The sequence below is a fragment of the Embiotoca jacksoni genome, unplaced genomic scaffold, assembly GCF_022577435.1.
Source record: "Embiotoca jacksoni isolate LCO1_2020_lvr unplaced genomic scaffold, fEmbJac1.0.p SCAF_31, whole genome shotgun sequence".
In the NCBI taxonomy this organism is placed as follows: domain Eukaryota; kingdom Metazoa; phylum Chordata; class Actinopteri; family Embiotocidae; genus Embiotoca; species Embiotoca jacksoni.
In genome coordinates this window covers 66,614-88,675 of record NW_027185383.1, presented here as the reverse complement: position 1 = coordinate 88,675, position 22,062 = coordinate 66,614, and the positions used below count along the sequence as shown (strand labels likewise).

The 22,062-nt window shown below is 39.1% G+C and overlaps 1 protein-coding gene across 1 annotated transcript; it reads right to left on the bottom strand.

Moving 5' to 3' along the window:
* Positions 1–6,465: 6,465 nt before the first annotated feature.
* LOC138207458 (myosin-7-like) lies at positions 6,466–20,830 on the bottom strand. The gene is made up of 37 exons (XM_069164683.1): positions 20,630–20,830; positions 19,768–19,911; positions 19,390–19,546; positions 19,237–19,264; positions 19,015–19,120; positions 18,095–18,187; positions 17,930–17,993; positions 17,291–17,389; positions 17,080–17,183; positions 16,768–16,906; positions 16,578–16,696; positions 16,268–16,417; positions 16,004–16,174; positions 15,608–15,917; positions 15,447–15,526; positions 15,153–15,358; positions 14,949–15,072; positions 14,720–14,856; positions 14,361–14,616; positions 14,034–14,276; positions 13,775–13,951; positions 13,523–13,668; positions 13,341–13,431; positions 12,862–13,251; positions 12,642–12,768; positions 12,441–12,559; positions 12,153–12,349; positions 11,713–11,896; positions 9,698–9,863; positions 9,487–9,611; positions 9,067–9,375; positions 8,784–8,987; positions 7,450–7,746; positions 7,236–7,340; positions 7,033–7,128; positions 6,812–6,946; positions 6,466–6,556 (listed from the first exon to the last, which is right to left on the bottom strand). Exons 1-37 carry the CDS (start codon positions 20,828–20,830, stop codon positions 6,536–6,538), a joined length of 5,820 nt encoding a protein of 1,939 aa, XP_069020784.1. The 3' UTR covers positions 6,466–6,535.
* Between the last annotated feature and the right edge of the window lie 1,232 nt (positions 20,831–22,062).

The window sequence follows — 22,062 nt, the reverse complement described above, 5'->3', positions numbered from 1 at the left end:
TTTATAAACAAAGCCCCTCTGCCAAATATGGACAAGCATTTCAGGGCCCAGGAATGTTATTGTGTCTGAGTTGGGTTGGGGGTACATAAAGGGAGGGGGGTTAATGAGTGGTGGAGAGCAATATAGAAATCAGCGGGTCAGAGTCTTATCAGTGATGGGGTCTCCTGACAAGGCCATATTAGGAGCTTCATGCAGTGCAGTGATTAATCATAGGCATCCTCAAGCAGCCAGGGGACCACAACTCAATCTATAAATAGACACAGGGAGGAATTCCTCTCCCATTGGCCCCTATGGATGCTTTTGTTACAGGAACAATGCATGTTGTATTGAACAGAGCAGTCCTTACTTACTAGATTCATAAAAAATAGTTTGAATGTAGTTCAATGCTTTAGAGTTTAAATATATGTTGCAAATTCAATGTCATATGGCAATTTTCTTCAAGTATTTATTCATGAAACATTTCTTATGAAGGATTTCCCTGTAATATGTAGCCTATTTTTAAAAGGAAATATGAATGTGTAAAAGAGCTGTTAGCTATCAAAGGGCAAGTAATTTAACCAATATAAATTACCAATTAAAATATGTAGTTTTCCTCAATATTACTGTTAAGCATAATTATAAAACAAGAAGTCCAAAATAAATCTAAATTGAAACAGGTACAGAACACCAAATCAAAAAACTGAAAGTGAAGTAGCTGAAATCCGAAATGAAAATAACTTAATTTGTGTATAATACATCTGTTTTGTTTTACATTATTGCTAATAATTTTAAAATGTTCATGTTATATTTTGGTTTAATATATTTTTGCATTTGAAAGTGGTAAAATAAATGAGTAGACATTAAAGCATCTTAGAAGAGCAGCAACAAGAAAAACAATGTATTATTTGCATGTTTTGCAATTAAGACAAATAATTCTGTAATTGTTAAGTACTAGTATTGTTGTCTAAACAAAAGAAAGATGCATAAAATTTCTGGGGAGATATTTTAGCATGGGTTTATGGGTCTCAGTTGCCCACATGGCTTAAGTGGGGTCGCAGTGAGGCATTAGTAACATATTGTGTTTAGTTATCACAGAATGAACAGCCATTACATACCGAGTGGGTCAGTCTAAATAAAGAACATTAGTCTGCAAGATTAACCAGGCGGCAAGTGAGAGGCAATCCAGACTGAGGCCTGCCACAGGTGACATGCTCGAGATTCATTGAAAGGCAGTAATGATGACACACAATGTAGGGCTGTGCCAGCATGACATGCTCCAATTGGATCCCAAGGTCACAGTAGATGCCTTCTCCTATTATCGACAGCAGCTTGTGAAAGCTAGCCCCTCAGTTACAGTCCTATGGCATTGTGTCTTTGAGGACAAAGATAACAGTGTGAAATTCCTGCTGAGAACTGAGACTGATTGAGGAGAACAGCCACGGAGGCTTTCAGGATCCTGCTTTTGCCTGCATCTAGGATCAACTGGAGCAGATGATGACATCCCAATGGGCTCCAGTCTCACATAAGTATCCTGAGACTGACAGGTACATCCCACAGCCAATCAAGATTCACAGTTCCATTTAAATTCCTATTCCTGTATGGAGTGTGAGTCTAAGCTGAGCTGCCCTCAGTTTCACAGCAGGATTCACTTCTAGTCATAATTCTGATATTTTTTAAGTCTGCTCCATCAACAGATGATGGTGTGTTAAAAATCAGTTCAACATACATCCGTCAATCACTTCTATGCCAATACATGTCATTAATATAACGTTGACTCACCTGACCCACTATTAAATATTCCTCAATCATTTATACCTTAAACAACATGTACAGTATAACAAATATAATGCACAACCAGCCACTATCACCAGTAATCACAGCCCCTTCAAAGGTTGAGAGATAAAAGGAGGGTCAACAGCTGCTGACAAGTGCTGAGATTATTTCCATTCTGATTACTTCCCCTGCCCTGTTACTGACAGCTGGCGTCAGGGTGACAAATGGAAGTGAGAGATTCCATGCCCCGCTAAACAGCAAGTGAAGATAACACCGACCTTTCAGGTCAAACATCTTCTCATTAAAGGAACTCGATTTAAATACTTTGTTTATGTCACAACAAACGCCCACATGTATTTGATTAAATACAATCTGTCAAATGGTTTAGAGATACAGCATAGAGACACAGCTCTGGGCTTCAGTCACAGACACCTACTATTTTGTCTGTACATCAGCTACTGTCAGACTCTAAAGTAAGTTTCATTATTACTGTTGAGAAACAATCTACCAGAGAGCTCTTTTTCTCATTTGACCAGTTACTTTACAAAAACGTTTTCTTTCTAGTGCCTTACTCTGGACTTTACTGTAAAGCACTTGTGCCATATAAATAAAGTTTATCATGACTGTTTTTGACAGTATATTAGGTTCATTTTGCAAAGGCCAATTAACATTATGTATAAAAGTACAACTAAAGGCCTTATTTTAGTCTGCCAATGCCAATGTCCAAGTTGTTTGGTATTTTGGTGAACATAATCGCAGGCGTAACTCTGGCGGGCTGCGGTGCAGTGGTTAAGTAGGAGGAATAGGTAATTAGAAGGTGTGTCACACACCTTCTAATTCAATCTAGGCCAATCAAATCAGCTCTTATCCCTTTTAAAACTGCTTTAGTGCTGAGTATTGTTACATTTTCTAACTGCTGTAGAAGCAGCAGACCGGCACCGCCAGCCAAGCTTTAACAGGAGAAAACTGACATTCTTCTCAGGGAGGTTCAGTCTCGTAATCACTGAACTTGTTGTACAATAAATTGGCCCCTACCATCTTATGATGTTAAAAGCTTAGGAAGAGATGAGCAATATTATAAAAAAGCCTCTTCTCCTTGTGTTATGAGAACTGCTGGCCAGTGTAGAAAGCGGTTCAATGATATAAGGTGACAACCTTATATCATTGAACCGCTCATAGGTCATACAAAAACCTGTTACGCGTAGATACCAAACACTGGCATTAATTAAATTTAAAAGTAAACAAAGATCATTAATCCAACATAATGAAATCAGGTTCTGGAACGACATTGAGGAGTGAGAATTACTCATTCCCGCACACTTTAAGCTCCTGATGCAATTAATTAATTTACAATGATAAAGAGCAATGTGCTCCAAACATCACTGATGTTGTGGTATTATCACCTGCATCAGGAGCTTTGAGTGTGCCTAATTTACTTTCCAATCAGCAGTTAAATGGCCTGAGCGGCTGTGCATAAAATCCCCTAATTCATTGTGCAGAATGTCACATTCAGTGGCATTGCAAGGCTAACTAGATTACCAAACCAGATAGTTTCACCAGGTGTAAAGACTTTTATATTACCACTTTATGTGTAATTAAATTGCAATCGTTTGTAGTTAACCCAGGTGCCTTTTATATTTCATGGCTGAGCTTAGGTAGCTACTGCGTCATGATGAAGAGTCAGCTTAATTTTCTCTGATTAACTGAATCAGAAGATTCCATTAAATAAAAATATTGTTTTAAGATGTGGAAGGACTAAGTGAAATTACATTCCAAGAACATTCACCAAGCCTGTCTGTGGGATTTTGGGTCCTGTGTGCTCTTGGAAAGCCATGTCAAATAAATTTGTGCTAGCTGTGCTGGCTTTAGATCTGGCCTGAGCTGGCAGAGGTGCCACTTTAACAAGAAAATTGCACTGCACCAGTCCCTTGACTTGCACTGTTCCTGGTACGAAAATAGGACCCCAGAATTGCACTGCATAACGACACACCCCCTGTAGCATAGCTTCACCCATCTTGGCACAGCAGGGTAAATGCTGATCTACAAAATAGCAAATCGGCACATCATGTGGCTTGAAAAAAAGCCTTACGCTGCACCAATATACCAATACACCGAGATTTGCGCTGCACTGGCAACATTTGTGAATTCAGTTTATTCTTAAATTAGTAGGTGGTCTTTTCTGTCTTTGTTCAATCATGGTAATTACTAATTAGTTGCATTTTTCCCAAACAACCACTGTTGTTGCTTCTGCTTCTGTTGCTTCTGTGTTACAGAGGAATTTTCTCTGGAGAGACGTGGGTCAGAACTGTTTGTGAGTAAGTAAGTGCAAAACCTATAGTGATAAGAAAATAAGCATCATATATTACATTTTTAAGGTTGTGAAATTACAGTGCAGTGAATTGTTTTTCTTTGGTCTTTAATTTACATAAGCATGAGCTCAAGTATCCTGTTAATCATGCAGTTCTCAATCCTCTGAATGTGGTCCACCTCCTTAAACAGAGATTTGGATCTGCGGCCTCAATAGATCATACATGCCTACTTAAATGCTCAGGGAGTTAAGGTAATGACATATAATAAAAGAAGACCCGGGCTCCCTGAATTTTACACAGGAGTCTGAGGCCTCATTCTCCTCCCTTCTCCAGCCTTAAATCATTAGTCCCCAGCAGAAGCAACAATGACTGACACTTGACACCAGCACCAGGGAAAAGCTCTGGCCAGACAAGTAAGAATGACAGTATTAGTAAAGGATATAGACAATGCTTACAAATCTGTGCCCTTGCAAACTACCTTAAATGATGCAGCTAAAACTCTACTTTAATTTGTAGTGACGATAATCTTAGAATCAACATATTTTGACTACATAAAGGGGTTTCCTTTCAAAACAATTAACTCAACTCAGTTAAGTGGTGGAAGAAGTATTTGGGTTCTTAAATTAATTTACTAATACCACATGGTAAAAATATTACAATTCAAGTTAAAGTCCTGAGTTCAAAACCTTACTTGTACAAGTATTAAAATATTATCAGCAAAATGTACTTAAAGTATCTTTAATCAATCTTTAATCGTATCATATACGATCATTGTATGTTTGTGGTTTCACTGTCCTGTGAAAACCACTTAATTTTTTTACAAAGTCAATAAAAATGAAATAATTTCTTCATCCTCAACCCATAAAGGAACATTTAATTATTCATTTTATCAGAAAAATTAGAATTCAAAATCACCAAATTTGGGGATACATGGTTTTCACTAGACTGGAACAGTATGAGAAATTGTAATCTGAAAAGTAATTACCAACTAAAGCTGTCAGACACATGTAGTGGAGTAAAAAGAACAAGATGCAGTTGAAGTACAATGTATAAAGTGTCATAAAATTAATCTGTATACAAGAAATATACAAGTACCTCAAATTGGTACTTTAGCACAGGACTTGAGTAAATGCACTTTATTCCATTCCACCACTGTTTGTGTGTACCATGTAATGCAGGACTTAAACTATCCCAGTGTACTTTGTTGTTTCTGTGTTCATTTATTTTAGTCTACAAACTTGATATTTGCCTGTTGATTCTCTCTGAAATCATCCCTAGCCAAAGGAACAGGCACACTTGAACAGGGATTCACTGACCAGCTGCAAGTGATTATGCATAGTATTATGGTGGGCCTGAGTATGAGCACTGGTTTATTGTTGACCCTGAGGCCCAGGCTCTTGGGATTTTTTTTTTTTAACTCTATTTTAAGAACAGGATATTTGTTTTATCTCTTATTACTTTGGCCCTCACCCCACCTGAACTTTTCCGTTTTCAGGCCCTCTTCCTCCACTTCACTGGTCACTTATATTTTCCCTCTTTAGATCAACTAACCCCACTCATCCTTCATTTCTCATTACCACACAGAACCCTACATCATAATGTGTCTCAAATCAGTGTCATTCTTAGACTGTATAAAAAAGTGCATGTAGTTTACGGGTATGAAAAATGAGGCTGATGCAGAAGTGCCTTAAGCTACAATACCACCGAGTGCCACGGGAGGCTGAAAATGATCCCATCATTAATAAGAAAATAAGCCTCAAAAAGTTTTTGGGGGGCCTGTCTGTTTGATTGACAGGGGATGCGGTCAGGTTACGGCTATCGGTGGGTGGGACGTAGTATTGCCTGGTTTCAAATCGGATCCAGTCAGATCCACCACTTGCTTTTTTCAGCGTCACACAACATTTCCAGTTGTTTTTATTTTCCCCCGGTCCCAATTTTTTTTAAACGTATTGCTGGCATTAAATTCAAAATTATTAATTGAATTATATTCAAAAATATATAATTTTCATAAACCAATAATATTTTTTTTTATTTCAACATTTAACATGTTGTATTTGGTTTGTTTTCAATTAAATATGGCTTTACCTGATTTGCAAATCATAGCATTCTGTTTTTATTTGAATTTTACAAAGCATTCCAACTTTTTGGGAATGCAAAGGCATTATTTTTGAAAGCATCTTTATTTTATTATGTGGGACTTGTAAATTATGTCATTACATATTGCAATATGGTATATTAATATTCTAACTCCATACTGACCACTGAACATATCTACTAAAGTTACTTAGAAACTCATAATTCCAGTAGCATCTCCCAGGAATGCACTTTAGAAAAAAAAATTTAAATCAAGAATACAATGTTGTTAATGCAGTAGCTTGATGCAATTTTATTAACACTACAGGTTGTGAATAGTGATAATTGAGGGGATCTACAATACACAGCAGGCGGGGGGGCTTTCAGTAGAGTCCAAAGCTTCACTCCTCATCAAACCCTTTCTGTTGCAGGTTCAACAGAAAAAAAGAGAGAAACAGGTGTTAAGTCGTCACATTAGTATTAGCTTTAGTGAGACAAACCAATGTATACTCTTACAGACCAATATAAACGAAAGTGCTGCAATTGACATATCATATTCTGTATTGGGGCTGATAAATGAATGGCAGCGCAGCATACAAGTTAAACACAGCCACCAGATGGCAGCATGTGTCAAGGGTCAGAGGCTGTTCATCTGCTATAGAGTGCATGCTACAAACCTTGGAACCAGCATCACGGCTCTTGGCACGCAGCTTGTTGACCTGAGACTCAGCAATGTCAGCTCTTTCTTCAGCCTCGTCCAGCTCATGCTGCAGCTTGCGGAATTTGCCAAGATGAACATTAGCCTGTTCTTCCTGTTTAAAATCAATTTTTTGTTAATCACACGCTGACAGAGGAAGGAACCACGTGAAGACTTCACTTAACAGATTAACACACTTACCGCCTCCTCAGCAGATCTCTTGTAGGCTTTAACTTTCAGCTGCAACTTATCTACCAGGTCTTGGAGTCGGGCAATATTCTTGCAATCCTCCTCTGTCTTCAAACATAAGAGACAACTTCATATACAGACCAACTTCATTTTCCTGAAAAGAACCTTAACTTATACCTGCAGGTTAATGGTGCTTAATGGTTAATGTCACAAACCTGATAGACAAGTTCTTTGATGCGGCGCTCATATTTGTGGACACCTTTCACAGTTTCATTGCGTTTCTTCTGCTCCATTTCCACCTCATTTTCTAGCTCTCTCACCTGGTCAGGGAGAAGATTTTGCAGATAACTTGCCGAAGAATTAAGACCTTACTCAACATGTTTGCTGCCCAAAAGTAACGTAAATCAGAAATTTTAAAGAAATGGTCACCCTGGCCTCGAGCTTCTGCATCTGCTTCTTTCCTCCCTTCATGGCGATCTGTTCAGCTTCATCCAAACGGTGCTGCAAGTCTTTGATAGTTTGCTCCATGTTCTTCTTCATACGCTCCAGGTGAGCGCTGGTGTCCTGCTCTTTCTTCAGCTCCTCTGCCATCATGGCAGCATCAGTAATTGCCTTCTTGGCCTTCTCTTCAGCGTTTCTGCACTCCTGCAATGTTTCCTCCACTTCAGTTTGAAGCTGGGATGTATCAGCCTCTAGCTTTTTCTTATGGTTTATCAGGCTGGTGTTCTTCATAAAGTAAAGATAATTATGTCATACAATATATCCCATAAAATGTACATTGTTTAAAGTAGTTCGCAAACCGTGGTGAAATGGCTAACAATTGCACTCCAACTAACCCAATCCAAAAAAGATTGAATTTTATTTAATTTTATCCCAGACAATGGTTGTTACATACACACATCACGTTATAATGATGGGAAAATTAGCTGTTGATCATTTAAATACTTAATAAATGGAATTTCTGGGGCAAAACACTTGAAAATGCAGTCATATTCAGACTCTTTACAAGCAGAATGAGTGGAAATTTTGGAAATGGCTACAATGTCCAAAGTACAGTAAATGTTCGAGAGCAGTTGAGCTGCTGAATAGTGCCTTTTTGAGCAGGGGGTGTGTTATTTGATTTTGAAACAGTAGCATTATTATTGTTTATCCTTTCTAACGATATTGCATGGTTAGATCAGTGAATATTATTGTATGAAAACTAGAATTACTGCCAAATTTGAAGAGATTCCTTCAAGTCATTGCTGAGATATTGCATTGATGAGAATGGACCAGACAGATGAGAGGGACGTGAGGTCACAAAGACCTTGAACTTTTACCTCCAAAATGTAATTATTTGGTCCCTAAGGAGAAGTGAATGACTTTGCCTTATTAGAAAAATGTAATCCAAGCGTTCTTTAGATATGAATGTGTCAAATTTGGGTGCCAGTGACCTTGAATTTTGATACACAAAATTTGTTCATTCTTGGTGCCAACTAAATCAGTTCGCCAAGAAATAAATTCCCTCAAGACATTCTTGATGTATTGCGTGCACAAGACATACATACGGGCTGACGCACAACCCTCCAGCTCTGGCTGTGTCTGGTTATGGCTATTGCTAGCGTGTAGGCATAACATTTTTTGGTATCTACAGTGGGCAATGGTGCTTTGGTGGAGATTTGGTATGGTATATAGTGGTATGTGATCTGAAAAGTTTATGAACCTCTGCCCCAGTTCAACAGTTCTAAAAATAACCCACAAAAATCATTTAGTATTGGCCATACCTGTGAGTGCAGTAGCTGCACCCTCTCACTAACATCCAGAAGCTCTTGCTCAGCAAGTTTACGACCTCTCTCAGTTTGCTCCATGGCAGCCCTCAATTCCTCCAGTTCAGCCTGAAGCAGGGTGTTACGTCTCTCAACAATGGCCATATTTTCTTTCATATCATCATTGGTTCGCAGAGACTCATCAAGCTGGAGCTGAGCATCCTGGAAAATGTTTAAGTCCTCTGCTTAGTAACATAACGCAGTAAAGACAGCAAAATGGAAAACAATTGCCTTTAATTACTTTCAGATGCACATGGATGGTCTTCAGTTGTTTCTGGGCCTCAGCTGCCTGCCTGTTGGCCTGGCTCAGCTGGATTTCCATCTCATTGAGGTCGCCGTCCATCTTCTTCTTCAGACGCACAGCCTCATTCCTACTGCGAGTCTCAGCTTCAAGAGAGCTTTGCAGGGTATCAATCGTCCTCTGTAGGTTCCTCTTGCTCTGCTCCATCTCTTCATCTTTCTCAGCCAGTTTACGCTCAATTTCCGCCTTAATCTGATTGAACTCAAGCTGGGCTCTCAGAATCTTACCCTCCTCATGCTCAAGAGATCCCTAAGATAGACATAGGGAATTTGACAAACCATAAACTCTTACTTTCCAAGTCTTCTCTAAGTTATACATTTGCATATGTGGAGAACTGATGATATAAGTTTTTAGTCTTACCTCTGCTTCCTCAAGGGCAGACTTAATCTCACTCTTTTCTTGCTCCAGCTGCTTACGGACCTTCTCCAGTTCATGAAGGGTTTTCCCCCCCTCACCAAGTTGCTCAGTGAGGTCAGAAATTTCCTCTGTGTATGAAATTGGTTGTATTTTATTGCCACTTTTTTCACCTGCAATGTGTATTTATTATGTGCTGTATACATCAGAATATTACCCTGAAGATTATTGTTCTCTCTCTTCAGGGTCTCCAGATGGTCTAAAGATTCTTCATAGGAGTTTTTCAGTTTGAAGAGCTCAGTGCTCAGAGACCTGGCCTCCTTCTGGGAGCTCTCCAGCTCACACTGACACTCTTCATACTTCTGCTTCCACTCAGAAAGCACCTAGACATGGAGATACAAACTCCATGATTTCAAGTTTAAATCACAACAGTGAGAATGGGCTGAGTTCAGAATTAAGCCAAGTAAGTCACGCAGCATCTTGGTGGTTAAAGAAAAGTTAAAAAGTAGCATTTTTGTAGGTGAGGAAGAAATTCCCTTTGTGTCAGATAAGTCAGTTAAGACTTTAGGGAGATGCTACACGAGTGAGTTGAGCTATGTCGAGCAGGTTAAGCAGCTTCGAAGAGACATTACTGAAGGTTTAGAAAGAATAAACAAGTCAGGACTTCCGGGAAACCTTAAGCTCTGGTGTTTACAGTTTGGGCTGTTTTCAAGGATGATGTGGCCAATGACAGTATATGAGTGTTCAGTTTCTAAGATAGAAAGGCTGGAGAGACTGATTAGTTCATATGTGGTAGGGGGTTCCCTGATGCCTCAGTAACGTAGTATTGTATGGAAGGTGCCTCCTCCGATTATCATTGTCTAGCCTAACAGAGGAATATAAGCCTGAGTAAGAGTGGAGTTGTAGTTGGCAGGAAGCAAAGTTGAGGTAGTGAGGAAGTTGGCAACAGCAGGAAGGAAATGGAATGCAAGGCAGGCAGCTCAGGAGGCACAACCTCAAGTAGTAGATAGGTGAGGATGGTCTTTTATGCTCAGCGGTAGGAACGGTAGGAACAGTAGAGCACATTCTGTCAGATTGTAAGATTAGTTTGACAGGGAAGGTACACAATGAGGCATAACCAGGTTCTGAGGTACCTGGCTGCTGACTTTGGGAAGAGACAAGTGGAAGTACGAGCAGGGAAGTGTGGAAACAGTAAGGCAGCTATTAGCGGGGAAGGAAAGGGTCCAGATAGGCAATCTGTTAGTGTGTTAATGAAAGGTAGGGACTGGGAAATGCAGGTAGATCTGGGGTGAAAGCTTGTGATTCAACAAGAAATAAGTTTACCAGCCAGAGGCCAGATATTGTATTCTGGTCAGTTAGCCAGTGAATCGTGTATTTCATGTAGCTGACAGTGCCATGGGAAGATAATATTGTTGAAGCTTATGAGAGGAAAAGGGAAAGATACTCAGAACTAGCAGCTGAGGGAGAGGGGTAGGGGTGGAGCATAAGGGTGCATCCAGTAGAGGTAAGTTGTTGAGTATCGCGGGAGCTTAGAATCTGTGGACGGAGCCTGCAGCAGGCAGAGAGGGAGATGGCGGAAGCAACTGAACAAATGAATGGCATTGGTGGTTGTGTATAGCATGTATGATCTTGTGGCTTTGAGCAAAGATACCACTGCCAAAGTATGACAGGTCATACTAGATTAGATGTAAAACAGGTAGAGCAGGGGTCGTGGGTGTAAGTATTGAGGGGAGTCGTACTGGGACGCCAGAGCCTACTTGACAAAACACCAGTGAAGGGAGGTGCATTCTTGATAACCTCAGTGAGATACTGCTCACTCTCACCTTGTTGCCAAGGCTTTGTTATAGATGGTTTTTACGTTGGTATATTAGCATTGCATGCATAGTGTTAGTTAGTTAGACGTTTGGCAGAAATTGAGTAAGTTGACCGTTGCAGTGTTATTTTGCATTAATTTGGCACTTTCTGTATTGTAAAACTTTCTACAGTTTGGCCAGTGCGGTACTAATTTTCATCATAAACATCACTGAAGAATCAGGTTAAAAATGTTGTTTAAATGTTCTATTTATCTGTCAGCTGTGTTGCTTTGTGATGCTAAGTAGGTAGTTGATAATGCCACTTACATTATAGATTTATCTTTCTAAGGAGGTAGAAAAATACTTCAAAATATATTAAGCTGGATTTTATTAATTCTAACGTGTTTGTGGTTTTTAAATGATAAAAGGTACAACATACTTTATCAAAGTTTCTTTGCTTCTTATCCAGAGCAGCAGCAGCAGCATTTGACCTCTCTACATCCACCATGAGATCTTCAATCTCATTCTGCAGTCTGTGTTTGGTCTTTTCCAGTGATGAACATTTAGCATTCACTGCTTCAACAGCCTCCTCAGCTTCCTGCAGACGCTGAGCCAACCTCTTTCTGAAAATGAAAAGCAAATATAATCCATTTCTGCTTGTGTTCATTTTATTTGGGTTGTTGTTTATGTCTTTATTCAAGTGCTGAAAATGTGGAGATAGAAATAGTAAACGAAAGAAGATCTGAACAGTGGCTATGCATTTTATGGTTGACAGCCAAACCTTAAGGTCACCAGGGTGTCCCTGCTTAACAGTTCTTATATTGAACTCTTTGTTACATCACATTTTTTAATTCATGTTGTTGTATGTGATGTACTCACTTTGCCTCTTCCAGTTCCTCAGTCTTCTGGATGGCATCAGTTTCATACTTGGTTCTCCATTGAGCCACCTCAGAGTTGGCTTTTGACATGCTGCGCTGCAGTTCAGCCTTGGCCTCCTGCTCCTCCTCATACTGCTCTCTGAGCAGGTCACAGTCGTGACGAGAAGACTGCACTGCATGAGCTAATGCATTCTTGGCCTGGGTAGATATTGACAATGGGCCCAATTCTCTTGTACATACATTTATTTTTGACCCATAAAAATAAATGAATACGTGACAATTTTCATACCTTTATTTCCTCTTCTAGCTGTCGTTTCAAATCTTCAAGTTGTTGATTATAGGAATTTTTTCCTCTGGTCAGCTGAGAAATAAGAGATTCTTTCTCCTCTATCTGTCTTGAAAATTCATCTAAGGAAGTTAGAGTTGGGTTTTTGAATTGAACTGTTCGTCATCAAACACATTTGGTATTTGACCTGAACATAATACTTACTGTTCTCAGCTTGAAGCTTGGCTTTCTGGGTGGTGAAGTCATTAAGGGACCTTTGGTATTCATCACACTTGTTCCTGTATTCATTCATTTGATCCTCCATAGTTCTGCAAGTTTTCTCCAAGGTAGTCTTTAAAAGAAATGTATGTAGTTTACAGGCATTTTTTTACCACTACATATTCAACTGTCGTCATTCAAACAGATATCAGACTGCCACACAAACCTTAGACTTAGCCCCTTGTTCCATACTTGAGACCACATCATCCAGTTCCAGTCTGAGCTCACTCTTCTCCTTTTCCAGTTTCTGCTTGATTCTCTGCAGGTTGTCAATCTGCTCTCCCAGGTCAGCGACACTGTCAGCTTGTTTCTTCCTGAGTGTAGCAGCGGTGGCTTCATGCAGCAGAGTGGCCTCTTCAAGGTCTCTGCGGAGTTTCTGGAACTCGGCCTCCCTCTTCTTGTTCATCTCGATCTGGGCAACTGTTGCTCCTCCAGCCTCCTCCAGTCTCTCGCTGATCTCCTCCAGCTCTCTAGACAAGTCCGCTCTCTGCTTCTCCACTTTGGCTCGAGCAGCTCGCTCTGCTTCAAGCTCTTCCTCCAGCTCCTCTACACGAGCCTTGTGACAGAACAACAGATTTAAATCTGTCCATACTTTGGCAACATTATGACATTTAAAATTAAGACCAAACAGAGCACATTATTTACCTGCAGCTCTTTCAACTTCTTTTGAAGTTGTAAGATTATGGCCTGCTCATCTTCAATTTTGCCATTCAGCTGGCTGATCTCGAAGTCTTTCCTGCAACATTTTGTATTCTCAGTGTTAGGTAATTATAACCGTGTACACTACAGTGACCATTAATGACCATACTTATTGAACACAATGATACATTTTTAGGCGCTCTTCCAGCTGTTGCTTGGCATTTTCTAGATCCATTACAGACTCCTGAGTCAACTTTAAGTCTCCCTCCAGCTTCCTCTTTGCTCTCTCAAGGTCCATGCGAACCTTCTTCTCTTGCTCAAGAGATCCTTCAAGCTAAAGGCAAATTTAAATAAAAAGCAATAAATAACAGAAATTACAGCTTTTGCCACATGATCCATACTTATAGTACCATCTAAATAGTAAATATTTTTAAAAGTACATCGTCCACTTGCTGCTCCAGCTTAGCCTTGAGCTTCATCAGAGTGTTGACTTTGTCTTCCTCACTCTGCAGGTCATCCAGTGTTTGCTGATGAGCTTCCTGTAAGGCCTTCTTTTCCTTTGTCAGCCTAGCAATGATGTCATCCAGAGCAGCCATCTCCTCAGTCAGGTTCTTTACCTGTGAACCATAAAATTATGCATTATGGGATGTGTCAATAAGTCATTAAGTCTGTTCAAACAAATGTAGTTACTTATAATACCTTGTTCTCTGTGGCATGCTTTTCTTTCTCCACTTTAGCTAGCGTCAACTCTAAGTCATCAATGTCCTTCTTTAACTCAGAGCACTCATCCTCCAGCTTCCTTTTCTTAGCAGTCAGTTCGGCATTCATCTCCTCCTCATCCTCTAACCTTTCTGTCAGTTCTTTAGCTTTTGCTTCCAGTTGGATTTTGTTTTTGATCAGCCCCTCGCATCTTTCCTCAGCATCACACAGATTGTCTTGCTCCTGCCAAAAATGTTATGTTATTGGCACATACCTTAATGACACATTTGAAGAACAATGTACCATAACGTTAGTATCCATTCTTACAGCCTGAACTTGGAGCTGCAGGTCATTTTTCTCTTGGAGAAGAGAGACCATTTTCTCCTCCAATTCCTTTCTGCGTGCTTCAGATTTTGCATAAGCCTCTTTCAGCTTCAGGAATTCTTCCTTCATGTTGGCCATCTCCTTTTCTGCCTCAGCAGATCTCAACAGAGGTTTGATCTTGAAAAACAGCTTCATCCAGGGCCAATTCTTGACCACCATGAATGAACGGATGTTCCACTGGATTACTAATAAACCATCTCTAGAAGATTTTTTTAAATAAACGGATTTAGTTAAAAATAAAATCACAAACAAATGAACTGTTGCGTGTTTAATGACCAATATCACCTGGATGTAAAAGTTACCTTCGTTCCACCATTTTCTGATACTCAATTCGAGACAAAAGACCACGCGATCTGGCTTGAATAGCAGTAATGATTTTGGAGAGACGCTCATCTCTCATCTCCTCAAGTAGTCCCAGCAATCCAGCCTTGAAGAAAACCTAATAATAGCAATGGGTGTTTTTGCCATCTTCTTAATCATTAATCACTTTTCCTAATATCTGTAAAACTGATATTAAAAAACAGATCATACCTTTGTATGTCCAAACTTGTATTGATTGTGATCAATATCCAAAGACCCAAGAAGTTTCTCAGCTCCCTTCCTGCTGTCAATAAATTGGCCTTCAGGGATGGCAGCAGGATTCAGGATGCGATATCTAAACATTAACAAAGTGTAAATAACTAAAAGCATAATTTGTTTGGAATCCTACAGTATAAGACCTAAATGAGACAATACCTCTGCTTGAAATCTCCATAGAGGATCCTGTTGGGGAAGCCCTTTCTGCAGATCCTGATGCCTTCCAGCACGCCATTACAGCGCAGTTGGTGCATCACCAGAGGGTTTTCCATAGCCCCAGGAGTCTTGGACTCATTGGGAATGATGCAGCGTACAAAGTGAGGGTGAGTGGATCTCAAGTTGGTCATTAGCTTGTTCAGGTTTTCCTGAGGAAAAAAAAATATTAATAGTAGGTTTGAAAGCATCCATGTTCAAAACAAGATATCCTCTGATAAAATCAGATATATACAATACCCTGTGGAGAGCAGAGACAGTCTGAAATAATGATCCCTTCTTTTTTTTCTCTTTTTTACCCTCAGCACCTTCTCCCATAGCTGTTGAGAACAATGTGTAATCTTAGGACGACACACAAAACACTATTTTAATCATAAAATTTGATATTCATGCTGGGGTACCTGAATCAACTCCAGCATAATTTGCAAAGAGGAGAGACAACAGTTTGAGATTAGACTTCTGGTAGAGTCCAACAACAGTCTCATTGAGAGGATCCTTGTTCTTCACCAACCAGTTGTTGATATTATAATCAACAGTGCCAGCGTAGTGAACCAGGGCAAAATGGGCCTCTGGTTTTCCTTTGACAATTCTGGGCTTTTGAAAGTTGTTGGATTTGCCCAGGTGGTGATCATAGAGCTTGGCTTTAAAAGTGGCATCAGACGCTTTGGGGAACATACACTCCTCTTCAAGGATGGACATGATGCCCATGGGCTATGAGGAAAAATACAAGTGGTTTGAAAAAAGACAATATATTTATTTCAATCTTTTCCTGAAATTGCAATAGACAAAAGTCTCACCTTTTCAATGAGGTCAATGCAGGCCTGCAGATCCATACCAAAATCAATGAAAGTCCATTCAATGCCCTCCTTTTTGTACTCTTCCTGCTCTAGCACAAACATGTGGTGGTTGAAAAACTGTTGCAGTTTTTCATTGGTGAAGTTGATGCACATCTGCTCAAAGGTGTTGAACTGGAACAAAAGTAAATTTATAAATGCATTTATCTTTCCATAAATGTTAGGGTAAGTAACACCTTATTTACTGTGTCCTAATAAATCACTCACATCAAAGATCTCAAACCCAGCAATGTCCAGCACACCAATGAAGTATTGGCGGGGCTGCTTGGTCTCCAGTGTCTGGTTGATTCTTACTACCATCCACAGGAACATCTTTTCATAAACAGCTTTGGATAGAGCTCCAATAGCATAGTTTACCTGTGCAATGGGCATAAAACCCCACACAAAATGATAACATTCATGGTGTTGATCCAACTATTTTGCTACTGAAGATGAAACATACACAGAGTGTCCTTCTTTGTTAGGTATAGAACATTTGAATAACAGAGTTTTAAGATACATTCTCTTTTTCTTTCACCTGGGCGACATTTTGTCCCTTGGTGACCCACTCATTTCCTACTTTGACTCTTGGGTGACAGAGACCTTTGATGAGGTCGGCGGAGTTCAGGCCCATCAGATAAGCTGCTTTGTCAGCATCTGATAAAAGAAAGCATATGTTGTGAAACTCTCCGGATTGATCCAACCTCACAAATACAGCCACACTTCACCTTCAGTGCCATCAGCCTCTGCCTGCTCCTCTCTTGGCCTTTGCTTGAATTTCATGTTGCCATAGTGCATGATGGCACCAGTCAGCTTGTACACAGAGTTCTTTTCCTCTTGAGTAAAGCCCAACACATCAAAGGCATTCTGTTGAAGAACATACAATAAGGTCTCAACATATCTGCAAATTTTGATAAGATAATCAGCTCAGAAAAAAGTAAAGCCTTAATAACTACTCGAACAGTGCTCATATTAAACTAACTCGTTTACACTAGAGCTCAATGTAAAATTGTAAAACAAGGAATGAGTGAGAGTCAGACATCTGTTGCCATCAGTTCGTCTGCATCATCAATGGAGGCCACTTGAGTTTCCCCCTGAGAGATGAAGGCATAGTCATAGGGATTATTTGTGATCAACAGCATATCTATAGGGCACACACACACAGAGAACAAATCAGGGTCAGATAGATGGACAATGACGGCATTGTCTTTTTTTTTTTCACTTTTATATATTGGAACGCCCTGTACTAACCCAGTATTTCAGGCTTCTTGTTGGATAGAATCTGGTAGAAAATGTGGTAGTCTCGCTCAGCCTTGAGCTGGAAGACCACACGAGACTTCTCAAGAAGGTCTAAAGAAGGTATTGACATATGTTAAATCTCATGTTACTGTGCAGCCCTGTAACACGGCATAGCGTGTGATGCCCCAGTCAGTCCACCAGAGGATACTGTGTCAGTGTGACATTTAGACTTCGCTAATGTGAAAAGGAAATGTCCATTTGACCAGGGTTAAAGAAGGAGGTCAAGTGACAAAGGTCATGCGACAAAGGACATGTGGCAGAGGACATTTGACAAAGGACAAAACTTATAGGTCAGGGCTGACTCGATGTAGCAATCACAGGACTTTCACCCAGAAGACAAGTCAGTGGAAAAACGACGGGAATTTCTGAGAATTCTGTGCCTAATCCCTAGCGAGTAGTTTTTTCTAAAGCTAACCACATAGTTTTTGTTGGCTAAACCTAAGGCTCCTTTCTTTTCATGCCTAGGCGAGCCAAAACGTAACACTTGTTTTGTTGACTGACAGGTGTATTTACACGCTTTGACGTGATACCGGGTTGTCCTGTGTTATAAAACATGAATAATGTAAGTACAAAAAGTTTGTTTGTGCTTACATGTTTCAATATCAGCAGAGGCTAGTTTTCCTCTGGTATCAAAATGAATTCGGATGAATTTACCCTGAAAGGATAAAGTTTGCATTTATAAAGATACCATGATTACTGCGCCTGCTACTGACTATAATTTTTTTGGGACTAAACATACAAATAATAGACACTCACAAATCTGGATGAGTTGTCATTCCTGATGGTCTTGGCATTACCAAAGGCTTCAAGAGCAGGGTTAGCCTGAATGATTTGATCTTCCAAGGTTCCCTGTCACAAAGGAACATTGCATTTTGATTTGATTTATTTTACACAAATTAAAAGCAACATTTTACAAAATGAAAAAGTTCAGTGCAGTGCAGGAAGAGGCAAAAAACCCAGTATGCTTATTTGAATCCTCCACCCAATAATGTTAAAAGTTTACAGTTATAGAAAATACAAAGTTTACATGGAGAAATAATATTGCTACATAAGATAATGTAAACAAATAATAACAAAATATACGCTACAACAATCACAGCAAAATCAATAAAGTCAATATAAAAGCAAAAATGTTAGTATGGCGTGTATATGCATATGTTAAATGTTTTTTTTAAGCACCTTTTCAAGCATTTAGTAGAAGAACAGCTTTTTGTCAGATGGGAGTGGCCATTCCATAATGTGGTACCCTTATATTGAATTGAAAATTGTCCTTTGCAGGTGAGAAATTTAGGCAGATGAAGATCTGAGACTTTACGGGTAGAGTAAGAGTGAACCTGTGAATATATTTTAAAATAAGTCTTAAACTGTTCAGGAATATTTCCTTCTTTTGAGTATATTTTATCAATAAAAATAAATAAATTTACATAATATGTAATTTATATGTTACAATAAACAAATAAACTTTCTGCAGACATTGGTGTTATCATGTAACAGTTTCAGATTTTGAAAGGGTTTTTTTTTATACTTTGATGAATTGAGTAACACTGTTGCCACTGAAAAGGGAAATAAGGAAAAGAGTTGAAGCCATTTCTGGTGATTTTGGAATTCTTAAGCTTGGACAGAGAAGATTTTTATCCTATTCCACCCACTCACATTTGACAGAGCTTATTATTTACCTTGTCCTTGGCATTGGGGTCTTTTTTAATGCCTCCAGCTGCAATACTTGCAAAGTACTGGATAACTCGCTTTGTATTGACAGTCTTTCCTGCACCAGATTCTCCACTGTAATTGCAAAGTCACGAATCAATACAGATCTGTGGCATAACATTACAAACGTACAATTTTATTTTAGAACATGTGGTGTCATAGATACTTTTCAAGTATAATGTTTTACATACGTGATCAGGATGGATTGGTTTTCACGGTCTGCCAAAAAGCAAGTTTTTTGAAAGAACAACTTTGTTAGTATGTCTCAAAATTTGTCCAAAACTAGATCTATCTTCAGCTATATCTACATCTAATCTATCTAATATATATCTATCAGTCTGTACCTGCCAGTAGGTACTGGTAGGCATTGTCAGAGATGGAGAAGATATGAGGAGGCGCTTCACTCCTCTTCTTTCCTCTATAGGCAACAACCACCTCTTGGTTGTAGACTGGCAGCCACTTGTAGGGGTTGACAGTCACACAGAACAGCCCAGAGTAGGTCTGAAAACACAAAGACAATAATTTACATGATGGCACCAGTCATTTGTCATTTATAAGTAAGGAACGCTATGTTTTGATGTGTTGACAATTTCAGGTCACACAAAAATTCACATGCATATATTCACCACAAGGCTTATTCAACAGAGTTTGGGTTTTTAGAAACTTACGCCTGGAGAGAGTCACAGTTGAGTTTATTTTTTACTGGCTTACAGGCTACTCACATAGATCATCCATGCTGCATAACGTTCTTTAAGGTTAAACAGCACAGCTGGTTCATGGAGGAAGGTCAGCATGGCCATATCTTCAATCTTGTCAAACTTTGGAGGATTCTGTTGCAGAACGTCAGACTGTTTGACAGTCACAGTCTGGAGGCAAGGAAATTAAATTCAGTATTCTTACAGGGATATGTAACAGTCATTAATTGTACCATGAAGTATTGTTTTATATGAATAAACCAGACATTTAGTTTCTGTTGTTGTTTGTTACCTGCTTGTGCTACCCTCTTATCGTCACCATTGCTTGTCTGGCATTACAAATCATGCAGCACATTGTTATTGCAGATGACAGCAATTCATTTCATCACTCAACTGCCTAGTGTTGTGAGTGGAGACACTTTAATTACAGAAGTACACAGGCTCCTATTTGAATATGTATTCACACTCACTCAAGGAAAGGCACTTTAATCACACATAGATTTACACTCAGATTAACACTTGCTCCGAGACAGGGACTACATCATTCCTGTGCCTTGGTATTTGACCCTGCTGACTGGAGTTTGCAAGGTAGAAGTTACATTTATTTGACCCAAATAATTGTCTTTTCATTTGAAATGAATTCATTCACATAGATCTTTGGGAGTTGGACAAAACTACCAATTTACAAACTGTCCATAGCCTTGTACTTTTGGCTATTATTGTATTTGCATTATTTCAGCACTGCACGTACACATTTTGTACGCTGATATGTTAATGTTAGGCTTTAGGTTGATAGTAATTCTATCATTGCAACTGGTAAGAACACCAAATGTGGTGTTGATAATTCTAACAAAAAACTTAATGTATAACATAAAATGGAACCACTGACCTTCCCATTCAGCGTGTCTACAGTGACCTTATCTCCATCTCGGCTGGTGATTGTTGCCTTCACAAACTCCTCCACTGGATCCGAGACAAAGCATTCCTTCTTAATGTCAAAGGGACGTGTGGAGGCCTCCATGCGCTCCCTGTCTGACTTTCTCAGGTACGGGGCAGCTACCCCATACACAGACATCTCTGCGTCCCCCATGGCTGCACTGATGTACATACACAGAGATGATTAAAGCTTGACTCTGTCTGTATCTGATGCCTCTTTCATTTAATTTATTTATTTCATTACCTTCTTTGCGTTTGGAAATTGAACTGCTACATCTTTGTCTAAACATACAAAAAAGCAGGGTTGGGGAGGAACTAGTTACATATAATAAATTTTCATAGTTAAATTACAAAAATTTAAATTGTAATCACTTACTGATTTTTTTTTTTAATTAAATTACAATTACTTTTCAATATACCAATAGTTCTGATAGTTCTGTCATCACTCAGAATGGAGTTGACCTGAATGTAGACGTGGTTTGAGGTTATAGAAAACGTATTGTTCACTGAAGTCAGTTATGATCTACATACTTGATTTGTTTTGGTGGTTGTGCATTAAAATCAAAACAGCCAATCCAAATTCAGTTATATTGAGGAACTTTTAATACAAGTTTAACAGTAATCTTTGTTGAGTACTGTTGTGAGGTTTACACTGCCAAGTTTACATTTATTGTTTAAGAACAGTTCAGCTTCATTACCAGGTTTAAGTAAAAAAGTAAAGTAAGAAGTAAATAAAATAGTTACTAAATTACATTTTTAACAGGATAACTGGTTAACTGTAACCTATTACATTTAAAAAGCAATCTTCCCAACACTGCATAGGACTTATTTGTATTAATGAGAAGACATATATAGCCATATTATACCAGTCTTCATAAATTGTTATGAAAACTGTAAGAAAGTACTATTTAAAACGAAGGATGAAAGATGAGCTCAGGCTTCAGAGTATAACTCAGTGATCTCACTGCAGTGAGCAGAGAAAATCTGATTTCAATATTCTTGGGTCAGACTGTTAAATGCCTGAGTTATCTATCTCACACACACACTCAACATTATTGTGTTAATAACAGGTACGTTGTTTGAGGATAATCTATTAAACCTGGTTAGTAACAAATGTCAAAATATATCTACCCTTTAACAAGATCTGGCAACATCTTGTAACTTTAAATATGTCACACCTGTGTTAGATATGTTTCCACTATCAGGTGGGATCATAGTTTAACCTGTTTACTTTTAGCTTTGACAATAGAAAAGCAGAATGAAAAACAGTTGTGCAGACTTACAGAGGCCAGGTGAAGAGGAACCAGCTGCTGGACCTGCAGGTCAGTGAGGGATCGAATATATAACCCCAGATAACCCTGCCTTACAAGGCCAAGAACACCACAC

Excerpts from the sequence above, each read along its gene's own strand:
- LOC138207458 (XM_069164683.1), bottom strand. The coding sequence starts at position 20,830 with ATGGGGGACGCAGAGATGTCTGTGTATGGGGTAGCTGCCCCGTACCTG. Across the intron at positions 16,175-16,267 it reads CTGGGTTTGAGATCTTTGAT|TTCAACACCTTTGAGCAGAT; the intron begins GTGAGTGATTTA and ends CTTTTGTTCCAG. Across the intron at positions 13,669-13,774 it reads TGGAGCAGCAAGTGGACGAT|CTTGAAGGATCTCTTGAGCA; the intron begins GTACTTTTAAAA and ends ATTTGCCTTTAG.